Source organism: Hylobates moloch, unplaced genomic scaffold (genome assembly GCF_009828535.3).
Source record: "Hylobates moloch isolate HMO894 unplaced genomic scaffold, HMol_V3 SCAFFOLD_23, whole genome shotgun sequence".
NCBI classification, from domain to species: Eukaryota; Metazoa; Chordata; class Mammalia; order Primates; family Hylobatidae; genus Hylobates; species Hylobates moloch.
In genome coordinates, this window is record NW_026652298.1 from 40,597,684 (window position 1) to 40,608,136 (window position 10,453).

A 10,453-nucleotide genomic window follows, 5' to 3' on the forward strand; every position below is an offset into this window, starting at 1 on the left:
CAAGGAAGTAAAAGAACAGTTGAGATCATGTCAGATACGAACAAATGCGGCTCCGTCATGGAATAAAAACTGCGACCAGTAGGGTAAGCGCTAGACGCATGCGGCTCTGTAAATTAACTGAAGTAAGTCCAGTTCCTTAGTAGCACTAGCCCCATCTCAAGGGCTCGGTACTACCTGTGGCTGTGGCCGCCAGGCTGGACAGCCGGACACTGAACATTTACAACATGCAGCGCCTTCTGTAAACCGCACCAGAGTGTGAGGGGCTTCAACTTTGTGGAGGGGGCATTCCAGGAAGACACCTAAGGAGGCGCCATTTCAGCAGCGATGGATGTGGGAAAAGCTGGGGAACAGTTATCCATTCAACAAACATTGATTAAATGCCTGCTTGGTGCACCAAGCCCTCTGAGCAACAAGTGATGCAAAGTTCCTGCTCACCTATCAGGGGAACAGATAAAGTACATACGAAATATGCCAGGTGACAGGCCTCGAGCACAAAAACTGGCGGAGGCTGGGCCCGGTGGCTCACGCCGGTAATTCCAACACTGGGAAGCTGAGGTGGGGTAATCATTTGGGCCCAGAAGTTCAAGACTGGGCAAAATAGTGAGACCCTGTCTCTACAAAAAAATTTAAAAATTAGCCAGTCACGGTGTCATGAGCCTGTGATCCCGGTTACTCGGGAGGCTGAGGTGGGAGGATGGCTTGAGCCCGGGAGGTTGAGGCTGCAGTGAGCCATGTTCACTGCCACTGCACTCCAGCCTGGACAACAGAGCAAGACCCTGTTTCAAAAAAAAAAAGGAATCAAAATTAAAAACCGGCAGGGTAAGAAAATAAGAGCCAGTGGCTGGGCGCAGTGGTTCACACCTCTAATCCTAGCACTTAAGGAGGCCGAGATGGGTGGGTCACAAGGTCAGGAGTTCACGACCAGCCTGGCCAACATGGTGAAACCCCGTCTCTACTAAAAAAAAATAATAATAATAATACAAAAATTAGTTGGGCATGGTGGCACGTGCCTGTGATCCCAACTACTTGGGAGGCTGAGGCAGGAGAATTGCTTGAACCCAGGAGGGAGAGGTTGCAGTGAGTGGTGATCGTGCCATTGAACTCCAGCCTGGGTGACAGAGCAAGACTCCTCCAAAAAAAAAAGAAAGAAAAGAAGAGCCAGAGGGCAGTGGGTGCTGTCTTAAGTAAGGTGAGAGCTCTGAACAGAAGACCTTAGAGCAGAACCCTGAATGTGGTGACAGCCAGGGAAGAGGCTCACTGGCAGGAAAACTGCAGGTGCGAAGGCCTGAGGCCGCAACTGTGGCCCGGGAGGTGGAGCCGACGGAGGCAGATGGAGGGGTGACGCCTGGAGGGAGTGAGGCCGTGGGCCGGGCCACAGAAGGCCCTGGCAGGGGCTAAGATTTTGCTTATGTGGCAGCTCCTGGAGGCATTGAAGGCATGGGTCCATGCTGGTGCAGTTAGGAGAGCAGATGGTAGGGGGCGACACGGACGCGGAGACTAGGTGGCCATTGAGAGGATGAGCTTGGGGCGGAATGGGGGTGTAGAGCAGCAGCTGAACTCAGGGCATGTCTCTGCAGGCAGAGCTGATGGATGGGATGTGGTGCGGGCAGCATGCCATCATCCCGGAAACTCCTCCTCCGTCCGCTGCTGGGTTCCAGCCCTCGCCAGTGCCCACGGCAGCTCCGTCCTTCCCTATTCCCTTCTTTCCCTGAAGCCCCGCATCCAACAGTGGGTGCATGGAAGGCAAATTTCTCAAGCCTTTGTGTATCTGAAAATGTCTTTATTCTTTGCTCTGTCACCCATGCTGGAGTGTAGTGGCTCGATTTCAGCTCACTGCAACCTCCGTCTCCCGGGCTCAGGCGATCCTCCCGCCTAAGCCTTCTGAGTAGCTGGGACTGCAGGTGCACAACACCACGTCCGGCTAATTTTTGTAATTTTAGTAGAGACGGGGTTTTGCCATGTTGTCCAGCCTGGTCTCGAACTCCTGGACTCAAGTGATCTGCCCACCTTGACCTCACAAAGTGCTGGGATTAAAGGTGAGAGCCACCACACCCTGCCTCAACCCACGACTTTAAATGGAAATCAGGCAGGCTGAGTGGCACATGCCAGTAAACCCAGCACTTTGGCTAGGCTGAGGCGGGAGAATCGCTTGAGCCCAGGAGTGTTTGAGAACAGTCTGGCAACATAGCAAGACCCGTCTCTACCGAAATAAAATAAATACCTAAATAAATGGAACTCATTGTCAGTTGGAAGCTGCGAGATCCGCCGCTCTGTGTGTGGCGCCAGCGTCGCTGTCATGTTGGCCGCCAGTCCCCCGGGGCCTAAGGCCCCAACCCCGTGCATATGCCCAGGATTTTCTCTCCGATGCTTTCTTTTTTTTTTTTTTTTTTTTTTGAGGCGGAGTCTCACTCTGTCGCCCAGGCTGGAGTGCAGTGGCGCGATCTCGGCTCACTGCAAGCTCTGCCTCCCGGGTTCACGCCATTCTCCTGCCTCAGCCTCTCCGAGTAGCTGGGACTACAGGCACCCGCCACCACGCCCGGCTAATTTTTTGTATTTTTAGTAGAGACGGGGTTTCACCGTGGTCTCGATCTCCTGACCTCGTGATCCGCCCGCCTCGGCCTCCCAAAGTGCTGGGATTACAAGCGTGAGCCACCGCGCCCGGCCTCTCTCCGATGCTTTCTGCATCTTCTCCATGTCCATGGTGTTCTGACACTTGACAAGGGGAGCCTGGGGGCCACTGAGGATTCCCTGGCTTGGCACCCTCTGGGCTCATGCCACCTTAGGAATGATGGATGCCCTCACTGGGACAACTTCGTGGATGATCTTATTCCCGTGAACTGGGTGGCTTAAAACAACAGAAATGAGTCCTATCACAGTTCTGGGGGCTGGAAGTCTGAAGTCAAGGTGAACACTCCCTCGAAGGCTTGGCGGGGGGTCCCACTTTACCTCTTCCAGCTTCTGGGGGCTCCGGGGCCTCCTCGTGGCAGCATCACCCCAGTCTCTGCCCCATCTTCACAGGCCATGTCCTCTGTGCCTCTCCTCTGTCTCTTATACTCCTGTCATCGGCTTTAGGGCCACCTGGATAATGCAGGATGGTCTCATCTCAAAATCCTTCATGACATCCGCAGAGACCCTTTTCCACATAAGACCTGCCTGGGGCTTATGTGTGTTTTTAGGAGGGTCTCATTCAAGCCAGTACACAACCTGTAACCAAAAATACCAGCCTGGCCCACATGGGGCAACCCCATCTCTACTAAAAATACAAAAATTGGCCGGGTGCAGTGGCGCATGCCTGTAATCCCAGCATTTTGGGAGGCCACAGCGGGTGGATCACCTGAGGTCAGGAGTTTGAGACCAGCCTGGCCCACATGGCAAAACCCTGTCTCTACTAAAAATACAAAAATTACCCGGGTGTGGCGGCACACACCTGTAATCCCAGCTACTTGGGAGGCTGAGGCAGGAGAATCCGTTAAACCCAGGAGGCGGAGCTTGTGGTGGGGCGAGATCACACCACTGCACTCCAGCCTGGGTGACAGAACGAGACTCCGTCTCAAAAAAATTAATTAGGCCGAGCGCGGTGGCTCACGCTTGTAATCCCAGCACTTTGGGAGGCCCAGGCGGGCGGATCACGAGGTCAGGAGATCGAGACCACGGTGAAACTCCGTCTCTACTAAAAATACAAAAAATTAGCCGGGCGTGGTGGCGGGTGCCTGTAGTCCCAGCTACTCGGAGAGGCTGAGGCAGAAGAATGGCGTGAACCCGGGAGGCGGAGCTTGCAGTGAGCCGAGACTGCACCACTGCACTCCAGCCTGGGCGACAGAGCGAGACTCCATCTCAAAAAAAAAAAATAATAATAATAATAATTAATTGGCCATGTGCAGTGGCTCACACCTGTAATCCCAACACTTTGGGAGGCTGAGGTGGGCAGATCATGAAGTCAGAAGTTTGAGACCAACCTGACCAACATGGTGAAACCCCGTCTCTACTAAAAATACTAAAATTAGCCAGGCATGATACAGCGCGCCTGTAATCCCAGCTACTCGGGAGGCAGGAGGCTGAGGCAGGAGAATCGCTTGAACCGGGGAGACGGAGGTTGCAGTGACTTGAGATTGTGCCATTGCACTCTACCTTAGGTAACAGAACGAGACTCCATCTCAAATAATAATAATAATAATAATAAATTAAGGTGGCTCCCAGTCACATTTCCGTTGCTTTACTGAGAGAGACAGGGCCTCCCAGGATGCAGCCGTGCATGGCCTGGGTGACGGGTGCCCGTGCAGACCTGGCGCTGTTGACTCCCCAGCCCCCGTCGGTTCCCTGTCTTGATTCGACTTCTCTGGAGCACAAGTCCATGTGCTCCTGTTAAAGCCATCACCTCCCGCCCGCGGGCGTGCACCCCGCTGAATGATTCTTCAAAGAAACTGTTTGCATCTGTTTTAAGCTTGTCTCCTTGGGAACCTGCAAGTCTTAGAGCCCACTGGCTTGAAGGCAGATGCCTTTCATGGAGACGGCAGGAAGAGCCTGACATGCAGCCAGGGCCAAAGAAGGAAAACCACTCAACAGGAGAGCTGGGGGGACGAGACACCAGACAGAGCCACAGAGCCACCTTCACCCTCTCCTGCAGCTGGAGGGAGACCGCTGGGCCCTCGCCGTCTCTCCGGATGGGTTGCTTGTGGAGGAAGACCTTGTCTTTCTTCCTCGTTTTTGTGCCTATATATCTACATGGGGCTTCATCGCAGGCAGCCGCCCCAGTGGGGCCCAGGAAACCATTTCTCGAGAGGCTCCGTAGACTGGAGGAACAGGCAAGTTATACCCCTGACATGGCGCAGTCGGGTTTTTAAATTGGCAGCAGATGGAAGACGGATGTGACAGAAGCAGAGTGGTAAACATCAGGGCTTGGCGGGCACGAACACGGCGTGTGACGCTCTTTCCATCCGTGGAGATTATTTCACCCGCAGATGGACACCAGGGAAGAGCTGAGCTGGGCTCCGCTCACACAGGACACAAGCCTCGTAACGTGTGGCGGTCAGGTGGGGCCAGGGGCTAGAAGAGGGTCTGGAAGGAAGTTGGGGGAACTGGGGGCCATGGGGGCCGGGTAGTGTCATGAGTGGAGACTGGGAGGTCACAGGTCCACCTTGAGGCAGAGGGTGTGGACGGCCTCCCGGACTCCCACGCGGGGTCCATGGACAGTTCCGGAGTGCCATGTGCCTGTCGGGCCTGCGCTGGTTGCTTCCTGTTTGGGCCTCGTAAAGCACTCGTGAGGCCACCTTGCCGTCCCCCCGCTCACAGGCAGGAGCTGGAAACACGGGGGGAAGTGACTTGCTGGTGGTTATGGGGTAAGCGGTGGGGATCAGAGCCCCAGCTGTGGGCCTGGAGTCCACACCCCATGTGGTGCAGCTGCATGGCCTGGGTTCAGTCCTTGGCACCCAGCACATCTCACGGCATCGCAGTGGGGATCAAATCAGTGGGCAGATAGCCAGTGCTGGCCGTGGGCCGGGCACGCGGCCCCGGCTCCCAACGTGAGAGGGCAGAGCCTTTCCCGTCCCTCCCAGCCAGCCCGGCCCGCCCCATCATCACCATGTCCTCCTTACAGTTCCGGAGATTCCAGGAGGTGACCTGGACACACCTGCAGAGCATCACCAGCAACTACAACGTGTCCTACGATGTTGACGCCCGGTTCCGGAGCCTGGCGGAAGAGAGCCGGGCTGTGGCTCAGGCAGTCAACCGGTCACAGGCCTCGGTGCAGGGGGAGCTGGCGCAGCTTAAGGCCCGGGTGAGGAAGACGCAGCGCCGAAGCCGGAAAGTAGACACGCGGCTGCGGACCTTGGACCTCGCCCTGGGCGAGAGGAGCCAGCAGCGGGCCCGGGAGAGGAAGGCGCAGAAGGCCCAGAGGGATGCCCTGCGGGACTCACTGGCACGCCTGGAGGGCCTCATCCACAGCCAGGGCGCCAGGCTGGCTGCTCTGGAGGGGCGGCTGCCCGTGGCCCACCCTGGCACTGCAGCCCTCGGGCCGACCCCGGTCCCAACCCCAACCCAGCCTGAGGAGCTGGGCCCGAGCTCCCTGACGCTTCAGAGGGACAGGCAGGAGCTCCGAGCTGCATCTGAGCACAGGGGCCCCCCGCAGGACTCCTCAGCCCCTCTCCATGGGAGGCAGGAGCCCCCAGCCTCAGGCAGCCATCGGGTACTCAGTGGGACGGCCACAGCCCCAAGAGACCCTCCGCAGCAGGCATGGTCCCCCCAGGGACCAGGAGAGAGTAAGTACCACTGGCTCCCAGCTCATGGCCAAGCTTCCCTCCAGCTCCTCCTTAGACCAGGCCCCCCAGAAAAGGCTTCTCAAAAGAGATTCAGTTAGGGGCTGGGAGATGGGGAGAGGGTCTTGGATCATCCGGGGGGCCTGCCGTCATCACAGAGGCTTTCTAAGGGGAGGCAAGAGGAACGCAGAGGAGGGCATGAGGGCAGAAGCAGAGGTGGCAGGATGCGCAGATGAGGAGGCCCCACGCCGAGGGGTGTAGGCGCCTCTGGAAGCTGGAAAGGGCGGGAGATGGTTTCTCCTGGAGCCGCCAGAGGAACCAGCCCCGCCCACACCTGATTTGAGCCCGGGGAGACCGTGTTGGCCTTGTGACCTCCAGAAACGTGAAACACTAAACCTGTGCTGTTGTGAGTCATGAAATTTGCAGAGACTCCCTGGCAGCGAGGGGCGCTGGCTCAGCTGGGTGGGCCGACAGCTAGGGCTCCCAGCGGGACCCCACCACTCCCGAGTATGGCCCTCACGTTCTGTCTGCCCGCCTGTGGAACTGGGGTGATCCCATCAAGAGGGTGAAGGAGACGCTGCAGGGGAGCCATCGGCAGGGCCAGTGCAGAGTCAGTGCTCCGTGAAGGGTGGCAGCTGGGAGTGGGAGGCCCGGCGCCCACAGCACGAGTGCTTCTAGATGCTCCTGCTGGGTCTCCTGCAAGGGGCTGACCCTCCTCCTCTGTTTCTAGTTTGCGGCGTGGGCCCCACCCTCGTTTTCCCAAACGCCTCCACCAAGAACGTGGTCTTCCTCAGCCCCGGCTTCGTCACTGCCCTGCGAGCCCTGTCCTTCTGCAGCTGGGTCCGCACGGCCTCCGGCCGCCTGGGCACCCTCCTGTCCTACGCCACCGAGGACAATGACAACAAGCTGGTGCTGCACGGCCGAGACTCCCTGCTGCCCGGATCCATCCACTTCGTGATCGGGGACCCGGCCTTCAGGGAGCTGCCCTTGCAGCCGCTGCTGGACGGCCAGTGGCACCACATCTGTGTCATCTGGACGTCCACCCAGGGCAGGTACTGGCTCCACGTGGATCGCAGGCTGGTGGCCACAGGCTCCCGCTTCAGGGAGGGCTATGAGATCCCCCCGGGAGGGTCCCTCGTGCTGGGCCAGGAACAAGACAGCGTGGGGGGCGGATTCGACAGCTCCGAGGCCTTCGTGGGGAGCATGTCTGGCTTGGCTATCTGGGATCGGGTGCTGGTTCCCGGGGAAGTTGCAAACCTTGCCATCAGGAAAGAGTTCCCGACAGGTGCCATCCTGACGCTGGCCAATGCTGCACTGGCAGGCGGATTCGTGCAGAGGGCCAACTGCACCTGCCTGGAACGCTGTCCCTGAGGCTGAGCCGCACAGGGGTTGAGGCCAGCAAGAGGGGCATGCCCCCATCCACATTCTGCCACCGCCCCCCGCCAGCACATTCTACAAAGGCCACCCCCACCCGTCCTGGCTGTGTACAGCTGTGCCCTCACGTAGGGGTGCCTGTTCTATCTTGGGGCGTGGGGAGGTGGACAGGGATCGAGCAGGGACAGAGAGAGCCTGGGGTCAAGGTGGCCCACAAGCCCTTGTTTCTTCCACCACCACGGCGTTCTTACTTCCTGCACTTTCTTCCTTTCTTTCTTATCTTTTTATTTTTATTTTTTTTTTGAGACAGCGTCTCACTCTGTCTCCCAGGATGGAGGGCAATGGCATGATCTTGGCTCGCTGCAACCTTTGCCTCCCAGATTCAAGCAATTCTCATGCCTCAGCCTCCTGAGTATCTGGGATTACAGGCGCACGCCACCACGCCCGGCCCCTTCCTCCCTCCCTCCCTCCCTTCTTCCTTTCCTTTCCTGTTCCCTCCCTCCATTCCTTCCTTCCTTCTTCCTCTTTCTCTCTTTCTTCTCTCTTTATCTCTCTCTCTTTCTGATAGAGTCTTACGCTGTCGCCCAGGCTGGAGTACAGTGGCACAATCATAGTGCACTGCAGCCTCAACCTCCCGGGCTCAGCTGATCCTCCCACATCAGCCTCCTGAGTAGCTGGGACTATAAGCACACACTACCGTGCCTGGCTGAAAATTTTTTATTTCTTTTTTCTTTTTCTTTTCTTTTTTTTTTTTTTTTTTTGAGATGGGGTCTTGCTCTGTTGCCCAGGCTGGAATGCAGTAGTGCAATCTCAGCTCACTGCAACCTCCACCTTTTGGGATAAAGCGATTCTCCTGCCTTAGCCTCCCAAGCAGCTGGGACTATAGGTGTGCACCACCATGCCCAGCTCTAATGTTTGTATTTTTAGTAGAGACGGGGTTTCACCCTGTTGGCCAGGCTGGTCTCGAACTCCTAACCTCAGGTGATCCACCTGCCTCGGCCTCCCAAAGTGCAGGCGTGAGCTACTGTGCCTGGCCCAGGCAATGCTTTTAAAACAACTTTATTGGGCCGGGTGCGGTGGCTCACACCTGTAATCCCAGCACTTTGGGAGGCTGAGGCGGGTGGATCACGAGGTCAGGAGTTCAAGACCTGCCTGGCCAAGATGGTGAAACCCCGTCTCTACTAAAAATACAAAAATTAGCTGGGCATGGTGGTGGGCACCTGTAATCCCAGCTACCCGGGAGGCTGAGGCAGAGAATTGCTTGAACCGAGGAGGTGCAGTGAGCCAAGATCCTGCCACTGCACTCCAGCTTGGGTGACAGAGCGAGACTCTGTCTCAAAAAAATAAAACAAAACAAAACAAAACAAAAAATAATAAAACAACTTTATTGGCTTGGCACAGTGGCTCACGCCTGTAATCCTAACACTTTGGGAGGCAGAGGTGGGTGGATCGCTTGAGTCCAGGAGTTTGAGACCAGTCTGGTTAACATGGCGAAACCCCATCTCTACTAAAAAAAAAAATACAAAAAAAATTAGCCAGGTGTGACGGCACATGCCTGTAGTCCCAGCTTCTCGAGAGGCTGAGGTGGGAGAATCACTTGAGCCTGGGAGGTTGAGGCTGCAGTGAGCCGAGATCACGCCACTGCACTCCAGCCAGGGCAACCGGAGTGAGACCCTGTCTCAAAAAACAAAAGAAAACAAAACCTTATTGAGGTAAAATTTGCATATCATAAAATTCGCGTTTCAAGCATATAGTTCAAAGATTTGTAGTGAATTGACGGAGTTGTACAGCCATCGACACAACCCAGTTTTAGGACCTTTCTGTTCCCTTCCTTAAAAAGTGTAGCAATTGCTCCTGGGTGCCCTGCGCCCTCCGCAGCCTCTGGCAGCCACCCGTCTGTTTTCTGTCTCTATGGATTTGCCTGTTCTGAACACTGCATATAAATAAACCAAGAGAAATTGTCTGTTTGTGTCTGGCTTTTTTTAATTAGCACAAGGTTTTCAAGCTTCGTCCATGCTGCGGTGTGTCTCAGCATTTCATCTGTGTTGTTGCCAAAACATGTCGCCTTGTATGGATGAACCACATTTCGTTTATCCGTTCATCTGCTGGTGGACATCTGGGTTGTTTCCAGTTGGGGTTACTGCGGATAAAGTTGCTCTGAGCACCCTCAGACGAGTCTTTACGTGGGCGTTTTTTTCGCTTTGGTGGATACCTAGCAGTAGAATTGCTGGTCGTATGGTAAATTCATGTCTAGGCTTCCTTTTTTTTTGAGACAGACTTTCACTCTTGTCGCCCAGGCTGGGGTTAATGGCGCTATCTCAGCTCACTGCAACTTCCGCCTCCCGGGTTCAAGCGATTCTCCTGCCTCAGCCTCCCAAGTAGCTGGGATCACAGGCGTGAGCCCTCACACCCGGCCCACGTCTAGGCTTTCAGAGAAACTGCCCAACTGTTTTCCAAAGTTGCTGCACCATATTTCATTCCCACCAGCAATCTATGAAGGTTCCTGTTTCTCCACGTCCTTGTCCAGACTTGGTTTTGTCTTTTCTTTCTTTCTTTCTTTTTTTTTTTTTTTTGAGACGGGTCTTGAACTCTTGACCTCAGGTGATCTACCTGCCTCGGCCTCCCAAAGTGCTGGGATTACAGGCACGAGCCACCGTGCCCAGCCTCTCTTTTTGATAACTTTTTTTAAATTCCAAATCATGGCAGGGTAAAAACAAAACTTGCATTGACCCTTAGAACAGACTTGTACTGAAGTTTCAGTCTGGTGTAGATTGACTTCATGACCTTGGAGATTCCCAAGAACGGCCCAAACACAAGATCTCCAAGAA

General features: G+C 55.6%; 1 protein-coding gene across 1 annotated transcript; it reads left to right on the plus strand.

Moving 5' to 3' along the window:
- Window positions 1–4,626: 4,626 nt before the first annotated feature.
- Window positions 4,627–7,754, plus strand: PTX4 (pentraxin 4). Its single transcript, XM_032145190.2, has 3 exons — window positions 4,627–4,802; window positions 5,594–6,254; window positions 6,982–7,754. The coding sequence occupies exons 1-3, from the start codon at window positions 4,662–4,664 to the stop codon at window positions 7,620–7,622; spliced, it is 1,443 nt and encodes a 480-aa protein (XP_032001081.2). The 5' UTR covers window positions 4,627–4,661; the 3' UTR covers window positions 7,623–7,754.
- The last annotated feature ends 2,699 nt before the right edge of the window (window positions 7,755–10,453 follow it).

What these genes read in the sequence shown, in the direction of transcription:
- PTX4 (XM_032145190.2), top strand. Translation starts at nt 4,662, where the DNA reads ATGGGTTGCTTGTGGAGGAAGACCTTGTCTTTCTTCCTCGTTTTTGTG. An exon ending in TCCGTAGACTGGAGGAACAG is followed by an intron (nt 4,803 to 5,593) that starts GCAAGTTATACC and finishes TCCTCCTTACAG; the next exon opens with TTCCGGAGATTCCAGGAGGT. An exon ending in CCCCCAGGGACCAGGAGAGA is followed by an intron (nt 6,255 to 6,981) that starts GTAAGTACCACT and finishes CTCTGTTTCTAG; the next exon opens with TTTGCGGCGTGGGCCCCACC.